Genomic DNA, 20,323 nt, shown 5'->3' with positions numbered 1-20,323 from the left:
CCTGCCCTGCTTTGATCATGATCACCACAATGGCCAGAGGGAGGGCAGCAGCTGCATGAGGGGAGCAATCCAGGACCCCTGGGGGCTCCTCAGCCTCAGGGGAGAAGGGGCAAATCCAGCCCCAGGTCATTCAGTGAAGGGTGGGATAAAGGCAGGGGTGACTCTGCCCTCAGGCACGATCAGGAGGTTCCATGGATCCAAATGTTTGGCTTCTCCTTCTGCTTGAGACCCTCCAAACCCTGTCTCCTCCCAGGGAGGGCTTTGAGTGGCCCTTCAGGGACCAGCCCAGCTTGTCCTCCCTCCCTGCCACAGCAGCCATCACCAAACAACCAGAACCCCCAAAAGTGCTGCATCCCCATGCCCAAGAAGGGAGAAGAGACCTTGTGCATCTCATTAAATACAGGTAGAAATTTATTAAGGATGGGGGGGAACCCACAGCTTTTTAAAAAAGTATCAAAAAGAGACAAATGAGGTGAAGTGTCTGTCTTTGGCTGGAGCAGCAACTGGAGGGACAGAGTGGGGCTGAAAACTGGCCCAGGGTGGAGGGAGGGATACAGGGACAGGTGCAGATGCTCCTGGGCTCTCTCAAAAAGTGGTTGTAGAGAGGGAGCCAGGCTCTCAGTCCTTGAATATTTATCCCAGGACATCCTAACTGGGGCATTCCCACCTGCCCCCACTTAAAAGCACTGAGGCTTCCAGCACCAAAGCAACACATCTCAGGGGAGAGACAGCCTGGCACCAACCTGGGTCCAAACCAGCCCAGAGGGGTCACCTGGACCCCAGGAAGGACCTGCCTTCGTGCCATGGCTGGTGGCAAGGAGGAGATGCTGGGGAGAGCAGCCCAGGGCTGGGGGCAGGTGGGAATGTGCAGCCTTGGGCAGGGAAGAAGGAAGGGGACTGCCCCATCCTGCACTTCCCCATCTGACCAGCACCACTGCAGGAAGGAAGGGTGCCTGGGTCTCCAAGCTCTGAAAAAGGGAAACAGCAGGGACTCAAGGCAGAAGGTGGGAGCACCAACAGCTTCCTGAGAGGTCTGTGGGCTCCAGAAGCAGCCACATGAGCCCCCCCAGGGGGTTTTTCTCCATGTCTGCCTCCCACCATGGCACTAGAAACATGGTTCTTGCCACTCCTCCCCTTCCAAAAGGACAATTTCACTGAAATAAGGGAAGGAGAAGCCCCCTGTCCCAAGTCCTGCCTCTCCATCCAGTGAGGAGCCAGGTGGGAAGGCACAAGCCTCCTTGGCCTCAGGGGGAGCAGGCCTGAAAAATCTCTTTGAAGGTCAGCCCTGAACATCTTGGAGCCACGACAGACTCCAGGGAGCCCAAAATGGGGAAACCCTTGGCCCAAAGAGCTGTGGATAAAAAAAAGTGCCCCTGCAAAAAGGGGGTTGTGTTCACAGTATGAGCTGCAGGGCACCGAGGTGGCACGGAGCCCCAGGCAGGCAGGGGCACAGGCTGGAGACTTCAGCAACTTCACCCCAGGACTGGGAGTCCAGCCTGGCCACGGACACACCAAAATCCCTCTTCCCTCAGCCCTCTCCCCACACAGGCAGCAGCCAGAGTCAGTCCCCAAACCAGTTACGGCTTTCCAGCATCAGGAGGGAGCCCCAAAGGGGGCCAAGGGCATTGAGCAAGGGGTAGCCAAACCCAGCCTCCCTGATGATGGAGCCATGGCCAGGATCTGCCCCATCCTGGAGCAGCCACCAGCACCTCCCAGAGGCTGGGCAGGACCCACCCCATGGGAAACACCTCCAGCCCCATCCCTGCCAGCAGGGTCAGTGCAGGACCTGCTCCAGCTCGTACTTCTCGCAGAACTTGCTGGTGAAGGGCAGGCAGGTGAGGTACTCCACCCAGCGCCAGTTCACGGGGTACACGTAGAGCCACACCACCAGCGAGGCGAAGAGCCCCACGAAGACCAGCAGGGACACGATGATCATGGCGCGCTTGCGGAACTTGTCCAGCGTGCCGAAGGTGATGTAGGGCAGGAAGGCGAAGGACAGCAGCAGCCCGCTGAGGAAGCCAAAGAGGTGGGCAATGTTGTCGATCCAGGGCAGGAGGCCGCAGATGAAGAGGAAGAGGACGATGCCAAAGAGGTTGAGGAAGGCTTTCCAGGGTTTCTCCAGCACTTGCCAGCTCTGGAAGAGCTCCACGAAGAGGCAGGCCAGCAAGCCGAACTGGGAGCCGGCAGGGCCCACCTGCAGGGATGGGGGAAGTCAGGGCTGGGCTCTGTGTCACCCCAGACACACCCCACGTCCCCCAGGGATCATCTCCTCCCCTAGCAAAGCACATTTGGCTCCTGCATCCCTGTGCAGGATGCTGCATGGGGCTCAGGGGTGGGAGCCCTGGCAGAGGAGGATGAGGAGGGGAGCAGGGTGTTGTTTTGGCAGAGCTGGTATTTTCTGTGACTTGGCAGCCAGACAGCATCACCCCCTCGCAGACCACAGCCCCATCCTGGCACACCTGTGGGGGGATTAGGGCCCTTGGCATGATCTCATTTAAAGCCTGACAGGGTTTGGCTGGCAGCAGATTAGCCATCTGCCCAGGGACCCTGCACATTCAGGGACACGTGGTGACATGTGACACACATGGCATGTGTCAACCCCACACGTGGGGCAGGGACACCCCCTCCCCCTCTCCCTGCAGCAAACCCTGCCAGGGGGTGAGGATCTGTGCCCCAGCCCCTTCCCCAAACCTCTGCCCAGGGTGGGGATGGACAGGGGTGTCCTCTGGTCCCTGGCACAGAGCCCCAAAGCCTCACCTCTGCCCTGTAGGGTAGGAAGATGGCGCTGGCCAGGTTGCCCGTGATGCCACTGAGGATGAAGATGATGGAGATGCGATGCCAGCCTGCCAGCTTCTCCAGGTCCCGCAGCACCGTCATCTGGAACGTCACCGACACCAGGCAGTGGATGATGCTGGGGAGAGGCCCTGGGTTAGAGACCCCTGCCCAGTCCTCCCACCCAGTGCCCCGGGGCATGAAACAGCTCACAAACACCCCCACTGAAGGCTCCTGTCACAGTCTGGGAGTGCCCCTCTCTCTTCCCTCCCAGCCCATCCCAGTGGGCACCCCAGTGCCCAGTTCCCCCCTCCCTGGGGACAGGGGGGCTGTGGCTCACCCGGCGTGCAGGAACAGGGACAGCCACAGGCGGTAGAACTGGTCAGGGACCTCGGGGTTCAGGAAGGGCAGGAGCCCACAGACCTCGTCCAGGCAGTGCACCTGCAAAGGCAGCAGGGTTGTCCCCAGAGCCACCTGGGTCACAGGGATGGGCTGCCAAGGATGCCATGTGGCAGCTGAGAGGGGATTCTGGATGGTGTGGGGCACCTGGTAAAGGTGCCTCCTGCCCCACACCAGCAAGGTGGGCACAGCAGCAGGAGCCCACCAATAGCTGGGCAAGTCCCCACACATTGCAATGCTCATGCCCATCCCAACCATGTCCCATCCCTAGCAGGACACTCTGAAGGCCTCTGGCATCAGCATGGCTGCTGGCATTGCACCCCACACGCCCTGCCGTGGCTCCCTGGCCCTGCTCACCTGCGAGCAGAGCGTTGCCTCCTCGTGGAAGTAGCCGTGCATGAAGTCGCAGTACTCCCTGGTGGTGATCTCGCAGCTGCCAGGGGACAGGAGGGGGCTCGCTGGGGGCAGGGCACACTCAGGACACCCCTGAGCATCCCCCTCTGCTCCCAGCCTGCTGCCACTCTGCTTCCCACCCCACAAGGCTCCGTGAGCTCCCTCTGCCCCCAGGCACAGCTCTGGACACTGATGGGACAGCACGAGGCAGGAGTGCAGAGGGGGGAGCCCAGCCAGGTGCCCCCTTTGCCACAACCCACCTGCCCTTGGTGCCAATGCAGCAGGGCCTGCCCTTGATCTCGCAGTCCAGGTGGGCAAAGCCCGTGTGGTTGGTTTTGGTCTCGTAGGTGCAGATCTAGAGGCAGGAGGGAAAGGAGCCCTGGTCAGATCCAGCCCCAGGCTCATTGCCACTGCCACCATGGAGCCACCAGCTGATGGTGGCACCGGGCTCTTACCGGCCACTTGGTGATGTCGTCTGGCCACACATGGGGTGGGTTGGATGCAGGCTCCTCACATGTCCTGGCAGGAGGAGGGGGGTGAGTCGGGTGGGACCCCCATCACACCCCCCTGCAGAGCAGTAACCCCTCAGGCACAGACAGCTCTGGGACCTGCCTCCATCCTGCCCACCAGTGGGTGCCCCACAACACCCCCCAGCAGCTCCTTCTGCGAGTGAATCCCACAGAACTCAGAGCTGCTGGACAACCCCGCTGATGCCCATGGATGTTCCCATCCCAGCAGGACAGGGACAAGCACAACACAACAGCATCATCTGCTGCTGCCTGTGTTAAACACAGGCCCTGCCTCAGTTTCCCCACTGACTCCCTTTTCTTTATCACTCTCCCAGTGTGCAAAAGCCTCCCATCCCCTCGGACAAGAGGACTCAAGGCATCCAAGCTGGAAAGGCAGCTCCTTCTGCTGTGTCCCACACACAGCCAGGTGACAGGGCCACCTCCACCCTGCTGCTACGTCTACCTGGGGTCCTGGTGACACACAGCCCCCGAGGTCCTCCTCTCTCCCGAGCCCACGGCTGGTGCATTGCTGCCCGGCCACTTGATGAAGGTCGCCAGTGTCTCCTGCAGGGAGCAGGGAGAGACTGAGGATGCAGCAGGGAATGCACGGCTCTGTCCCCCTCTGCACCCTGCCCTGCTGCAGAGCAGGCACACAGCCCCCGAGGTCCTCCTCTCTCCCGAGCCCACGGCTGGTGCATTGCTGCCCGGCCACTTGATGAAGGTCGCCAGTGTCTCCTGCAGGGAGCAGGGAGAGACTGAGGATGCAGCAGGGGATGCACGGCTCTGACCCCACCTGCTGACACGGTTTCCCCTGCTCTCCCCAGGGCTGCCCAGCCCTTCCCGCGGCAGGGGCACGCACGGAGCAGTCCTGAGGCAGGGTCTGGATGCAGCCCGAGTTGTCGTTCTGCACGCAGCAGCCGGAGCCCCGCTCGCGGTCCCGCTCGCGCTGGATCAGCCGCTCCACCTGCCGGTCCTTCCGGATGCACGGGGAGAACTTGGCTCCCAGGTGGATCAGGTCGATCTGGCAGGGAGATGCCGGTAAAGGGGATTTGTCTGTGCACCTCCCTTCGCTCCAGCCACCCCCAGGGAGGGTTCAGCAGGGGGTCTCCACAGGCAATACACAAAGGTCTCTGTCATCCCAGTGCAGGCAGGACCATCCCACTGCGATGCCACATGTCCCATGTGGATGGGGGCCTGGGACAGCAGGCTAGAGTGAGGAGGTCAAGCTCTGCCCCCCTGAGGAGAGGAGCACCACAGAGAACCCCCCAGCTCAGGGCAGGGGAAGCAGAGGGCAGAGTGTGAGACCAGGGGCCAAGGGTCTGGCAGGGTCCTTACCGAGCTGGGCCCAATCCAGAAGTTTTCCTGCTGGATGTACTTGACACTCTCGTAGACACCCTTGTTCCTCAGCACCTGCCAAGAGAGGCCAGGGTCAGCTCCCACTGAGGGGATGAGTGCTGAGGGGGGGTACCCCGTCTTCCTCCACTCAAAAGGGGCTGAGCAGCCCCTTCATCCGAGGGGAAGGGTCCCACCAGCAAGGCAGGAGAGGGGAACAGCTCTGCTCCCAGCACATTTTGTGCTGCAACACGGTGCTGCTCATCCCCGTGCCCTGGCCATTTCAGAGCCTCTCAAATGCTCTCTCCCAGTGTCCCCTGGTGTCATGCTCCCAGTCCTCGCAGGGAGCATGACACCATGGGGCACTGGTGGTTACAGTGCCCCTGAAGGATGGCTCTCAAACTTACTAACTCTGTCGTCACGTGCTGGGCGAAGCCAATGGGGGCGATGCCGTAGGTGCCGATGACCAGCAGGGTGATGAGGATGTGCACAAAGGTGATCCAGTATGTGAAATACGGCCTGGAGGGGACAGGACCCAAAAACGGAGCTGGTCAAAGACGTCTGGGCAAAGGGACAGTGCAGTCCCCCAAAGGCCGATCCCCAGGCACTGAGGGGGACACTCATGTGAGGGGGGTGCCCCTCACCGGTGGCTGTCGGTGATCTCCAGCTGGGACTGCACGATGCTGCTCAGGCTGCGCCGGTAGTTCCTGTTCAGCCACTTGCCCACCACGCCCAGCCCGTAGTAGCGCTTCTTGCGGTCGAAGGCGAAGTGCTTCACCTTGGAGGCGATGCGCCTGCCCCGCCGCGGCGCCGGGCCCGACACCGAGGCCAGCCGCACGCCCTCCCGCCTGTGGGGAAGAGGAGAAACCCATCACACCCCCAAAAAGGACCGGCTGAGACACAGAGTCCTGAGGATGCCCTGAGGGGAGGCTCTGAGCGCCTCCTGGCTCCGTTGTTCTCCCAGGGTCATCATGGAAGTGCCCGGTGCTCACGGCAGGGACAGCTGGGGACATTGTCCTGCCTGCAGCAGGGCATCTGGCAGCCTTGGGGGCAAGACCTGCTGAGGGCTGGTACTCACGGGGTGGGCTGCTCCACCTCAGGGGACACCCTGGCTTCCTCTGCCACCTGGTGCATGCGTAAGTAGGTGGCTGATAGAGGAGGTGACTCAAAGACGTCGTCGGGCATGGAGTATGTCTCGTCGTGCATGTCCATCTGGAGAGGGGATGGATACGTGTCCTTGGTCAGAATCCCCCTGACTGAGCATCCCCCTGGCCAGGGGGAGTGGGTGACTCCCAATGACACCACACTAATGGCCCATCACAGGCTGTGAAATGTGCCCAGATGGCCACATCACTCCCTGTCACACCCAAGGGCTGTCACCAGGGCTGGGGCAGGGCAGGCATCACTGCTGGGTGCAGTGCCAACACAGGGGTGCTTGTGAGAGCCCTGCTCCACACCCAGCCCCCGGTGCAGGGCACTGGGACACGCCCCAGCTCCAGCAGCCAGCATGGAAAGTTGCTTGCCTTACTGAAGAAGGACGAGTCCAGGGTATCAGCAGCATCCACCATGTCCTCGTCCATGAAGCTGGGGTACAGGAAGCTCCTCTTGCTCCTTTGCTTGGGAGCCAGTGGCTCCAGGACAGAGCGCCCCTTTGGCAGCACAAGCAAATGAAGGTAAGCAACCAGAAGCCCTCCGTTTTTGCAGCACTGAGGGTTTGTCAGATCTTCCCTCTCCAAAGCCAAGTGGCAAAGATTAAATCCCAGTCAGCCACCATAGCCCCTCGTGTGGGGACGAATTGGCAGAAGATGCTGCCTTTAGCACCTCAGAATCCATGCTGCACCATGGCCACAATAGTCAGCATGACAAGTGACCTCTGAATTCATCTGGGCTCATACCCACAAACCCATCCTCAAGGTTTGCCCTCCTCAAAATTGCTGGAGAGGTTTCATTGCCCCTCAGCAATGGAACCCAGAAGTCGTTTTTTTTCTCAGATTGTCCAATTTCCACCAAAACCTCTACTTTTAAGTAGAGCTCGGGTTAAAAAAACCAATCTCCCCCCTCAAACCCGCCCTGGAGAGACAGCAGTCTCCACGCACAGCAAACAGCCAAGAAACAAAGATGACGAGTGAAGGACAGAACTGAAATCCAGCTTAGGAAGGCGATCCCCCTCTCCCCCTCACACTCCCCAAACTCACCCGGAGGAGGGCTGCAGCCGCCTTGAAGCTCATGTGGGCGACAGACTCCCTCTTCCTGCGCGGCAGGCGGCCGTAGCCCGAGCGGATGCTGTTGAAGGAGGCCAAGGAGACGACGCCGGGGGTGAGCGGGGGCAGCACGTGGTGGGGCGTGTGGGGACGGTCGGTCTCGTCGGGATGGCGGAAGGGACGGCCCCTGGCCAGCGGGTCCACGATCTGGGGCAGGGAGGAGGTGTCAGTGCTGGGGCAGCAAGGCTGGCAGTGGGACGCCCCACCCTGAGCTCTACCTTGGGCATCTTGGCGGGTTTGGGCGACTCGGTGGCTTGGAAGGAGGGCACCTCCTGGCTGGGCAGCTCCATGTCGCGATAGGCAGGCTTCAGCTTGCCGTACCTCATGCTGCAGTGCTGCAGGCTCTTGCGCTGCCACTGCTGCCGCTTGCCCTCCCAGTCGCTGCTGACGCCGAACCACTGCGCCGTGCCCCTGGACACAGGGTGGGCACGGCTGTCACAGAGCTGGTCCCCCACACCACGCACCACCGTCCCACCCAGCCCAGCGATCCCCTCTGGCAGAAGCTGGGGTGTCTCAGCCCAGCCTGCAGCAGGGCAGCTCTCACCTGGCTGTGGGTCAAAGGGAAGCAGAGGAGAGCGATTCTTGCGCTCCCTTCTGAGACACAACCCTCCAACCCCACCCCAAATCCTCGGGCAGTGCCCACAGTGTCCTGGCACGGCCCCCCGTGAGCGGGCCAGCACGGCTGGAGCCCAGCCTGCCCTCACTTGCGGATGCTCTGGGACAGGGATGTCTGCCGGCGGAAGCCGGGCCGGCGCTCCGGGCGGGGCTCCTGCAGGCTCTTGCTCTTGCGGTAGATGGGCACCTTGGAGGGCTGGAAGGCAGAGCAGGGCATCAGGGACACGAGGGCACCTGGCAGGGCCCCGAGCCCAGCGTGGGATGGAGGCAGCACTCACCTCCTTGTGGGCACCATCCTCCTCGGCCTCCCGGGGCGGGATGACGATGGAGAGGTTGGGGGGCTTCTTGCTCTGCAGGCGGCTGCTGCTGGAGCGGCTGCCCCCGTTCTTGTCCCCGGCTGACATCTCGGGCAGGGGGTGGTCAGCAGGCTGGCAGGGCGCAGGGAGTCAGCCACGGGGGGAGAAGTATTCCCCCAGGAGCTTGTGTGCGAGGAAAGGCTGGGTGCCAGTAAGAGATGGGGCCTCATCAGTGGGACATCACCAGACTGAGCACCCTGTGTCCCTGGCTGTGCTGGTGGGAAGTGGAGGAAAAGTGAGTCTTGCCGTCATGAACCCAGCTGCTGCATCCCCAAAACCCACATTCCTTCCCAGAGTTTGGGTGGATGGGAAGGCTTACATTAACCAGTCACTCCCAGTCCCCCAGGGGTCACCAACACCATCCCCTCACCTGCTGGGAGTAGGGCAGGGATGGCAACAGTGACCAGGTCAAAGCATCCACATCATCCCAGCACATTCCAGTGGGACACCCAGGTTTCACACCCCGCCTGGATGAGGCTGACCATGTGCCTTGGAAATATGGGGGATCCCAGCAAGGCCTGGCCAGGCCCATGGCACACAGCTGCAGCACATGGGAACACCAGCCCTCCCAGTTTGGCAAGGCAGCCAAGGGGAGATAGCAGGGGAGGTCTGCAAGGAGCTCTTCTTGCCTGGGCAGGGAGGGCACAAGGCCTGGAAACACCTGATCCACATCCCCACGTGCACTGCAGCTCCCACGTGGACCTGTCACCTGTTGGGGTGCCCCATGAAGGGGAGGTGCAGGACATTCCCCTCTGGCACGTGCATGAACACCAGGCTGGGAGACTGAATCCTCCCTGGCACCACGTGCAAGGAGAGGGAAGCTTAACAGCCAAGATGTGGTTAATTCCTCAAGAAATCCCCTCCCAAGGGTCCCTGCAGGCAGCTCTTCCAGGCAGGGCTTGCTCTGCAGGAAAAGTAATTCCATCAGAGTGCAAGAGAACAAGTCCCAGATCCTATTAGGGACTATGAGGGCAATCAAAAGGGAGGCACAGCCCTCTCTGACCTCTTCTGCTTGACCACGTGGCAGTGCCCAGGGGACTCACGCAGCTCTCACAAGCATCTCTTGTCCCCCAGGACAGCCTGGCCATGGGAATGGTGTCACCTGGCACGTTTGCCCAGTGCCACTGGCTGCAAAAGCTTGATCCACAGGCCTGGTTCCTCTCCCTGCCCAAGATCCCAATGACCACACTCCTCCAGCTCTGCTCTCCTTAGGCAACATCACTTGAGCAACCAGATGAGTGACTGAGATCCCACCAGCATCCCACTGGCAGCCCATTCCCACAGCAAGGGTCAGGGACAGGGACACTTTTGCAGCTCCCTTGGCACTTGGAGTCCTGAACACAACCTTCCCCTTAGACCACACCACAAGCAAAGTCTGGCTTAAGCAGCATGGGGTGCCCAAGGGATCAGCTTCATGGGGATGCAGGAGTCCAGAACCAGCTCCTCAGGGAGGGGAAAGCCTGGAGTGGGCAGCACTGGCAGGAATTGCTGCCCTCCATCAGCTCCTGGGCCCTGTGAGAGTCTTCTCTTCCCGCATTAAAACGGGTGCTGGGCTCCCTCTCCAGCACCAAAGCTGGGAGCAATCAACTCCCAAATTTCCCCTGGGGGCTCAGCCAGTGCTGGTCCCCACGAGGGTCTCCTCACCTCATAAGAGTGACAGGGATCTTGTGCAGTGATGGCAAACAGCCACGGCAGCCTTCCTCTGCCTCTGTCCTTCACACACAGGAGCTCCAGGACACGGCTGAATTCCTCCTGTGGGGACAGGCTGTGATGAAAACCACGCATGGGAAAGCAGGCAAGGGCTGCAGGAGCATCCTGGCAGAGGGAGAACTGAGCTCAGTGCTCCCTAGACCTTGGGGACAGGGCTGCAGGTGGCAGGACACCAGGGACAGGGATCAGCCACTGGCACAGGGCAGCAGGAGGAGGAAAAAACCCCATTTACAGCAATGCCCCATGGCAGGGAATAGCCTGGGGCAGGCAGGGAGGTTTCCCCTGCTGCTGCTTTCCTGTCTCTTGGGAAGCAAGATACCCAGGCATGGAATATGAGTGCCTCACTGGGTATTTCATAGCTGCTAAACTGGGAGAGTGCCAGCCCCAGCAAGTAAAACTTTCCATCCCATTGGTGAGCTGGAGGCTCTGTTTGTTTTCCTCCCAGGGCAGCCAGCAGTGAGCCTGAGATGGCAGCTGCTCTGGAGAGCTGGGAATGGGAACACTCTGGGGTCAGAGCAATCCCTGGGGTACCCTCCTCCTCCTCCAGCTCTGGGGAATGGCTCTGAGTGGTAACAACCAGCACAGCCTGAAGCACAGAAACTGCAGCCAAATTCTTGCACACTCCCATCCCAAAATCCCATCCCCAGTTGCTCCCATCACACCCCGGACAGCCCCAGCTCTCTGTGCTTCCCAGCAAAGCAGCATTGCAGCCTGTTTAAAACCCTGGTCTTGCTTCCCACCATCTCCCCATGCAGGAGGGCTGGCCTGGCCTCTCCTGAGGTGACTCAGTCCCGGGGGAGCTGGCACAGCCTGGTGAGCACCTGCTGCCCAGTCACGGTCACGCTTGTCACGGCTCCGTGCCCTGGCACACTTGGCATTGAGAGAAGGGGGAGGAGGGCAGCACCCCCGAGGGCTCAAGGCTCCTTTGCCACACAGGCTGCAGCAGCAGCCACCCCCTGAGCACAGATCCTGAGCCACAAGAGCCTTATCCCGTGCCAGGCAGAGAAATCCCCAGGGGACGGTGCTGGGAAGGTGTTTTCCAGCTCACCACGTGCCTGGTGCTGGTGCCCAAGCCCTCTGGAGCTGGCATGCTCAGCGTGGGAATGGGCCAGGCAGTGCCTCCACACACAGACAGCCTGCCCCGAGCCCTCCAGATCCCTGCAGGTCCCTGTCACCCCCAGCCCTGGCATGGAGGGCTCTGCCAGCAGCAGCATGGCTCCCTGCCCGGCAGCCCTGGCATCAGCCACCCCACTGCAGGGCACAGGAAAGGGTCTCCAGGGAGCCTCAGCCCAGTCCTCGGGCACTCTGGGTGGATGTGGTGGCTTTGTCCTGGGCACAGAAAAAGGAAGTGAGAGGCGACGTGCGGAGCTGACACGGGGGGATGGCCGAGCACATGTCCTGCTGTGGGGACAAGGCAGGTCACAGCAGCAGGAACTGGGCAGCCACAAGCATGTCCTGAGCTTGGTAGGAGCTGTGCTTTGGGCTGGAAGAAGGGTCCTGGGGGCAGCATGTTGTCAGTTTAGGCTGGAAAAGATCCCCATGCACTGGGGCTGTTGCCATTGTTGGAGTGATAAATGGGCAGGCCATGGAGGGAGGGCTGCTGGTCTGGTTGGTGAGAAGAGATCCCCCACTATCACCAGCTCCCAGAGCTCTTGACCACTGAAGGCCACCAAAGCTGACACCCAGCAGCGAGGGACACAGCCTGTGCTCCAACAGCAGCACGGGGGTGAAGGCCTCAGCCTTTCCCAAGAGGGCAGATGTGCTGGCACCACTGTCCAGCAACTGGGACAAGGGTTCAGCCTTCAGCCAAAAAAGGCACAAGGAGGGTGACCAGGGCTGGCTCCCAGCCCCAGGGTGAATCACAACAAGCACTGACCAGAGGAAGCACACCCGAGGAAGAAAGTGATGGAAAAAATGATGTGGTTCATACAAAGCATCACTGCAGGACACGCTGGGATGGTCCAAGCAACACAAAAGGACCAGCAGCAAGGCCAGGTGAGCAGAACTGGGACAGCTATAGCACAGGAGGGCAGAAATGACCCTGCAGAGCAGCCCTGGCTGGAGGGGGGTGTGTGCAGTGGGTTCATGGGTGCTTGGAGAAGGATCAGCATCTCTCTCCCTGAGCCTGCTGGCACTGGGGGAAGGGACTGGAATAACTGAACTGTGGCAGCTGGAGGACAAAGCAGCTCTGAGCCACCCAAGGGTGTGGGGCAGGGACCCCCAGAGCACCCAACACACCCATCACCCCGAGCACCATGAGCCCAGCTCTTCCTCTGCACCTCCACAGGGCAGGGAGAAAGGGACCAGCAATGCCCCAGGCACCCAAACAGCCCCACAGCCTCTGGCACTGCTGGTACCCAGGAGCCCATCAGGCAGAGCTGCTGCTGCTGCCCATAAATGATTCAGGAGCACGTTAAAGACCTCTCAAGGCTGGAGCCGCGTTAAAAGGTGCTCCAGTTATTAAGAGCTCCAGACAGAAAACTCAATTTGTGCAACTGCTCTGAGCATCGAGATCCTGTGGACTCACACCCAGCACCTTCTCTGCTTCTGCTCCCTTTCAAAAAGCTTTTTGCCATTTTGCAGTCTCAAGTTTCAGGGCTGGAGAAAAGGAGACAAAGCGCAAACAGCTCTTGAAATAAAATCGTATTATTGGAGAAAAAAAAGAAAAACACTTCCATTTTTTCCCCACGTGTCCCAGCCCTGTCACAACAGCACTGGATGGCAAAGCTGTGACACGCAGGGTTTCACTCTGAGTCTTGAGAGAGGCCCTCTGTGCTTCAGAGGGGATGGTTAGCTGCCCTCTCCCTTATCACTGAGCCACACAGTCAGCATGGACACCCACAGGGGCTCCAATCCTGCCTGGGGGAGGAAGATGGGGTAGGGATGAGATCCTGCCTGACGCCCAGGGCGTGCAGGCAGCCAGCACACGCCTCACCCACGCCACCACTAGAACATCCTCTCCCATTTTCCTCCATCAGGGAGGACATTGGGCAATGGCAGCAGGTTTGCTGAGCTGGGAGCATGGCACGCCCCAGGAGGAAGGAAAGTGGCTGGGGAGACAGAGCATGGCGGGCAGGGAGCCACGCTGGGCCTGCTGATAAGGAGAGCCCTGCACGGGGACAGGGGGACACAGGGACAGGGGGACATGGGGACACAGGGACAGGGGGACACAGGGACAGGGGGACATGGGCAGCAGGGCCACTCACTCAGCCTGAGCTGGGCTTCCCTGCTTCAAGAGCTGGAGGGCCAGGGATGTGGCCCTGGGCTCCCCAGCAGTCCTGGGTGACGCCATCCCTACTGGCACGGAGAGGGAAGGATTTGCCTGCAGTGCCTGGCAGCGGGTGGAAAAAGCCATGTGGAGGATTTCCCACAGCCCACTTCCCACTCTCGTTAATGTTTACCAGTATAAAAAACCCCACCCACCCCAGCAGAGCAAGTGCTGGCACACAAAGGCTTCCCACAGCCTGCTGGTGTGGGTGGCAAGTCCCGGTGGGCTGGGGTCCCTCTGGGCCACCCACCCCACGTGTCCCCACCTCCCTGGAGCCCACAAACCTCACAGCACAGCCACCCCAACCAGGCAGCACTGCACAAACCCATTCCCTGCTTCCTGCCAAGGTGGGGGAGCTGCTGGAGTGGCTGTGGCTGCACAAGGGGACCCTCAGCCCACTGCCCCCTTCCTCAGGCTGGAGCTCAGGCCAAGTGAGGAACATGCACGTGGAGATTTTGGGTCACCCCAGTGGCTTTGGGGACAGCAAAGGGCCAAAGTCTCCACCAGGAGTGAGGGAAGCACAGCAGCTTCAATGGTGAATGTGCAGGGGATCAGCTGCTCCACAGGCAGGGTCACAGACACACAAGAAAAGCTCTTTTTCATTTTTTCCCAACCTACCAGGATTGACTTAACTTGGTTTTATCTAAGAACTGATTAATTACTCAAATCTACTCCAATTCCTTATTAGCTTGGCTTAAACACAGAGGGCACAGACATGCAAGTGTTTCAGCCCTGGCTGCACCTTCTGGAGGGGGCTGAGGGGTCCCAGGTTGGTGTTTACCCAAGGGAAGGGGACAGCCTGCCTGCAGCCACGTGCCTGCCATCCCCATGCTGCAGGTCAGCACTGAGCTCACTCCCACTTCCCTCCTCGAAGCAAAATTCTTGGTATGAAAGGTCAGTGGGGCTGGAGGGGATACTCCTCCCTTTGGTTCTTCTGCTGAACACTCGTTCTTCCAGCAGCTCTCGGTGCCCTGGCTGGGCTTGCAGGCTTCCCCAGTCCCCTGCTGCCCGTTCCAGAGCACACCAAGCCACCCAGAGCAGCAGGACTGGCAGAAATGCCCCATATTTACAGAGGGTTCCCTTGCCCTGGGCTCTGGCCATCCCCACGCTGTGTGGGAGGCAGCAGTGGGAGGTGGTGCTCAGCCCTGGGCAGGAATTTGGCTCAGCCCAGGGATGAGATGAGCTCTGGGCTGGAGCCCCCGTGGCTGCAGCTCCCTATCTCTGGGAACAGACTCCTTATCTCAACACAGCCATTCCAAGGCTTTTAGAAAGTGCTGCTCGCCCTGACAGGCCCAGTGCAAAGGGGGAGCCCTGGGTGGACACAGCAGCCTCCTTCCTTCCCACTCCAGGGCCAGCAGCTCCCTGAGGAGAAGGGAAAAGGACCCTGTGGTGTCCCTTTGGGCTGTGGCTGGTGACACCTCAGCTGGCAGGGGGCTGGAGGCTGTCCCCCAAACAGCCCATCAGGGCTCAGAGCTCCCTGGCCCCAGGACAGCTGGGGAAGCTGCTCCTCCCTCCTCGCAGCCAGCACAGCCAAGCGTGGGTGGGCCACTCCTCAGCTTCCTTCCTTCCACTCCTGATTGCAGGAGGCCTGGAGCACCCAGACCTGCACCCTGCAGAGGGTTCCCAGGCTGGGAGCAGCTCATCCCCATGCAGCATCCATCCCCAAACCTGCACAGGGAATCCCCCACTCACTGCTGCCTGTGCAGTGTGATGCTCTTCCCACCACAGCATCTCCATGGACCTGTGCCAGCCAGGCACTTTGCAGCCTCTCAGCTGCCCAGAGCTGGAGATGGGGTCTCCTCAAGCATCTTCATGCTCCTCCTGCCTGCTATCCCCCCCTGGGGTGCTGCACCCACAGGGAAGCTCAGCAGGGGCTGGAGATGCTGCTTTTCAAGGAGCCACCTCCATGTCCTGCCCAGGAGAGCTTGGACTGGTTAAGTCATGACTGGTTATGGGATCACCCTTGGAGAAGCTGTGTGACCACAGCACAGCCCTGGTGCCACGTCCCTGCTCATTCCATGGGGGAGCTGAGGCTGGCAGGACACACCAGCACCGAGGGTTGGGGATTCCCCTGGCTGCCCATGGGCACAGAGCACAGCTTTTGGGCTCACACGTGACAGGAGGTCACTCCCAGCCCTGCCTGGCATTCCTGCAGGAATTCCCTTACAGGAACAGCTCCATCAGGCCCCCAGCACAAGCTGCAGCCTGGCACACAGGGACTGAAGCCAGCCCCACAGCATGGGAGGGGGCACTGGGCACCTTGGGGGACATTGGCTACATCTCTTCTGCCCCAAGTGGGTCTGTCAGGCCAGAGGAATTACACCAGGAAATATCACTTTTAAGCAATAAATCAACAAAACACAAACCAACGGAGGCTGTTTGAAGGAGGGCTCCATCTCTCTGGGGGCTGCAGCAGCTGAGAAAGGTGCCTGGAGATGGGAGGGGTGGTCCTGGGGGATGGCCACAAGGCAGGAGCATCCCCTGGGGGACCACACACCACCCAACTGAACGGCTCCTCACAGGGCTGGGCATCCAGCACAGAGCCCGTGTGCCCTCCACACTGGTGGGTTTCTTCCTCCCACCCAACGTCAGCAGCTTGAGAAAAGGTCAAGAAGATCCGTGGGCACTGTCCTGCTCCCTCCTGCCCCACTGCAGCACAGCATCAAGTGGGCTGGTTTATAGCTCACTGCCCCTGCTCCCAGGGCACAGCCACAGCATCAGCCCTGCTCTTGTGGCTGCACAAACTGTCCCTGAGGTGACAAGCTGTGGTTTCACGGGACACCTCCGTGCTTTGTCACTCCTTTGTGGCATTTCACAAGCGGGGAAACTGAGGCACAGTAAAGCTCCCTGCCTCCTCAGCCCACTGCTGCTCCACAGGCAGGGAGCTGGCTCCTTCTCCATCGAAGCCCACACAGCTCTCCCAGTTTTAAGTTCCTGGAGGACAAGGGTGGAGGAGGAAGCCCTCACATGCAAACCCCATAAATATTTGCTCCCCTCACCTCCCAGAGCAATTATTTGGGGGTTTCCTCAGTTCTGTGCTCAGCTAATGTGACCAGCACCCCACAGAGCCTGACCCTGGAGTGCGAGTCCCCAAGGACGAGGGGGACACAGGGGTCCTGTGTGGTGGGCAAGCAGAGGCAGGGGTGGCCTGGGGTCCTCCCTGGGCCCATTCTCCACCCTAAATGCCTCATTAAGAGAACAACCACCAAACAACTACTGTATTTTTTTTTTTTAAGAGGGATTAAGTGGGAAAAAGAGGTACCAGTGCCAAGGGTTTCCTCCATACCCACCAGCACACACAGCGCTCTCCAGGCTGACTTTAAGGCCAGGAAATGACCATAACTGAAAGCACTGCACACCCCCAAATGACCACAGCTCCTGGATGCCTGTAATTAAAAGGGACTGTGCCCACCCCCGCTGGGAGCTGCTTGTGTTATCAGACATCTCACGGCCGGCAGGACAGCGGAAACTGAAAGTCATTAGGTAAAAAGCTCCTCCAGAGCAGGAGAGTTCATGATCCCATCACTTGTGGGCTCATAGAGATTTAAGTAATTAATTTTCAGCTTCCACTGATTGACTCCTTCAGTGCTGAGCCCCTGTCAGCACCAAGCTGCACTCACTCCTCCGGGTCAGGTCTCTGCAGGACTCCCAATGCCCACGGGAAACGTGGAAATGCCTCACGAGCCCCATGTTGGTCTGGGCAGCTCTGCAACCTCCCCAGCAGCTGGTTCTCCATCACCTGTCTCCTACTTTGTTTGGTAATGAGCTCTGTTTGGATTCCTGGCTTGTCCCAAGGGCTGTTTTCAGCTCAGGAACAACCAAAGGGAAGGAATGAGGATGTATTTGGGGGGATCCCTCAGCTTCACTGTGAGAGCTAAACGGGAGCAGCATCCACGAACAAAACACAGAACCAGACGACAGCTCAGCTTTCATCCCAGCCCAAACACAGCCCACATTCCCCAGATCGCACAGCGCATCCCAACGAGTGCATTCCCCCTGGGGCGACCCAGCAGACCCCTCCCCAGCGGATTCAGCCCCCGTGCCCTGCATCCCCAGCTCGGAGCTGCTCTCCCGGCATCCACAGGCATCTATTGTTCCACTCCGGCACACGCTCAGCGCTCACACGTGCACGGCACAGCCACGCCGGGCTCGGCCCCGTCTCGCAGAACTCGCATCTGGGCTCTGTTGTGGTGTCAAACCCCACTCTGTGGTTCGCCCTTTCTCGCCCCGGGGCTTGCAGCACCTCCAGGTGCCCCAGCGCAGCTGCAGCCGTGCCGGAGAAGCCCCGCGAAGGGAAGTGGTAGATGGTCACCTGCTTTAGGGCTGGCAGGAGCCTCCGGCCACATCAGCAAGCAGCAAAAGGTGCTGATCACCCCATTAATTGCAAAGGAGCTGGGAAGGGCAGAGCCCAGGTGCAGCAGCCGGGAGCCCAAGGAGCCACATGTGAAGCCAGAGCTGACCAGGGGAGCACAGGCAGAGGCAGCTCTGGTTTCTCCCAGGCTCCCTCCAGCTCATTTTGGAGGTGGGATAATTCCAAACTGGTTATTTCCCACTTGGGAGAAAGGCAGCAGCCAAAGGATGCTGCTTCAGAGGGCACAAAGCAGCGTTTCCTCGCTCAGGACAGCCGTGGCACTGTGGTGGGGTGCACTGCCCAAGTCCCCAGCTGGGCTGGAGGCTGTGTGCCCAGGACAGCAGCAGCACGATGAGTTCACCCTGGAAATCCCCAGGAGCAACCGTCCAGGGACTGGGACAGTGCAAGCAGGACAATGTCCTAGTGGTGAGGAGGATGACGCCACGCTGGGGAAGAAGGCAGACACTTCCTCTTGCCACAGGGACCCAGCGGTGACAACGCAGCCTCTCAGGTCCCTTCCCCCTGCAGGACGTGGGCCTGGGGGGCTGAGCGAGAGCTGCAGGGTCTCAGATCACCGAGGGCACCTCAACCTGGCTGCAGGGAGCCTGGAAGGACAATCTCTGCCCAGTCCTGCTGGCCTGGCAGCAAGGCAGGGCAGGATGGGGTAGAGCACAGCCTCACCCCTCTATCCCAAACCTGGAGGACCAACAGCAAAAATCTGACTGAAATACCCCCGCACAGCATCCCTCTGCTCCCGGCGGGATGCACACACGGACGGAGGATGACCCGACCCTCCGCTCTGTAAGGGTTTTGTTCGCCTGCGGAGGGCTGGTGGCAGCACTGGCCACTCCAGGCAGCACGTGCGAGCGCCCCAGCGCCTCCAGCAACCCCCAAAGCAGCCACAACAACAAAGCCCCGGCGGGCGGAGGGCAGGGGGACGCCGGGGGTCAGGACCCGGCCCCCTGCGCTGCCCACCTGCCCCTCCCGAGGGGCGCTGCCAGCCGCGCTCACCTGGGCAGGGGAAAAGCAGCGAGCACAAACAAAAAGCACCCGCCGGGTTATCGGGCCGGCAGCGCCGGAAAGTAGGTTAGAGCTTTCCTGCCTGCCTCGGCCCGGGAGCGGGCAGGGCTTTCCCTCCGGCCGGGTCACCGGGACACGCACCACTTCCCCCTGTGATGGAGAGGAGGAGGAGGAGGAGGAAGAGCCCGGCCCCCGCCATCCGTCCGGATGCCCGCGCTGGAGGCGTGGGGCACGGCCCCGGGCAGGGGGGGCCCGCAAAGTGTCCGGGGTGGGAGGGGGCAGCCCGCACGCAGCCCCGCGGGGCCGGGCCGGGCCGAGCCGGGCCGGGCCGGGCCGGGCGGGAGGCGCGGGGCGGAGGAGGAAGCTGGCGGGACGCGGCGCTCACAAAGCAGCAACAAACCGGGCGGTCACGGAGCGAGGCGGCGCGGAGGCAGCGGGACCCCCGGCCCGCTCTGCCCCGCTCCGCTCCCCTCCTCGGCCCCGCTCACCTCGGTGCTGCCCCGGTGCCGCTCCCGGTGCCGGTCCCGCGGCAGCGCCGCCGCCTCCACCTGGGCCGGGCGGGGCTGGGGGCGGGCCCGGGGCGGGGCTCCCGGGGGCGTGTCAGGGGCGTGTCCGGGGCGGGGTCTCCCCCCGGGATCCGCCGGCTCCCCAGCCGGGTCTCCCCCGGTCCCCGTATCCATCCACGGGAATGCCCCATGGGGAATGAGCCCTGCGGCCGCCCCGCGGCACCGGGAGCTGGCCCCATGCACCGCCGGTACCGGCACTGCCAGGACTGGCAGCTATCGGGACCAGCCACCATGAGAACTGGCCACTGTTAGCACTGGACGCTCTCAGGACCAGGCGCTATTAGAACTGGTCACTATTAGAACTGGCCGATATTAGGACCTGTTACTATTAGGACTGGTAGCCCTTAGAAATGGTCATTGCTAGGAATGGCCACTATTAGGACTGGGCATTATTGGGACCAGCCACCATAAGAACTGGCCACTGTTAGCACTGGACGCTCTCAGGGCCAGGCACTATTAGAACTGGCCACTATTAGGACTCGTTACTATTAGGAATGGTACCCATTAGGAATGGTCACTATTAGGACTGCTCAGTATAAGAACTGCTCACTATTAGAATTGGTCAGCATGAGGACTGGGCATTATTGGGACCTGCCACTATAAGAACTGGTCACTGTTAGGACCAGGCACTATTAGGACTGGTCACTGTTAGAACTGGCCGCTATTAGAACCCGTTACTATTAGGACTGGTAGCCCTTAGAAATGGTCATTACTAGGAATGGTCACTATTAGGACTGGTCACTGTTAGGACCAGGCACTATTAGGACTGGT

The 20,323-nt window shown here is 60.7% G+C and overlaps 1 protein-coding gene across 1 annotated transcript; it reads right to left on the bottom strand.

The window, feature by feature from the left end:
• Positions 1–388: 388 nt before the first annotated feature.
• RHBDF2 (rhomboid 5 homolog 2) lies at positions 389–19,535 on the bottom strand. Its single transcript, XM_039716193.1, has 19 exons — positions 19,475–19,535; positions 10,282–10,389; positions 8,560–8,851; positions 8,371–8,477; positions 7,885–8,077; positions 7,601–7,813; positions 6,929–7,054; positions 6,484–6,617; positions 6,050–6,253; positions 5,813–5,924; positions 5,409–5,483; positions 4,933–5,094; positions 4,537–4,637; positions 4,020–4,083; positions 3,825–3,919; positions 3,529–3,604; positions 3,113–3,213; positions 2,758–2,911; positions 389–2,194 (listed from the first exon to the last, which is right to left on the bottom strand). The coding sequence occupies exons 3-19, from the start codon at positions 8,683–8,685 to the stop codon at positions 1,775–1,777; spliced, it is 2,463 nt and encodes an 820-aa protein (XP_039572127.1). The 5' UTR covers positions 8,686–8,851; positions 10,282–10,389; positions 19,475–19,535; the 3' UTR covers positions 389–1,774.
• Positions 19,536–20,323: the final 788 nt, after the last annotated feature.

The sequence above is a fragment of the Passer montanus genome, unplaced genomic scaffold (assembly GCF_014805655.1).
Source record: "Passer montanus isolate IOZ18808 unplaced genomic scaffold, ASM1480565v1 scaffold35, whole genome shotgun sequence".
Classification (NCBI taxonomy): Eukaryota; Metazoa; Chordata; class Aves; order Passeriformes; family Passeridae; genus Passer; species Passer montanus.
Note: the sequence above shows the minus strand (reverse complement) of the source record. Positions and strands in the feature narration are given on the sequence as shown.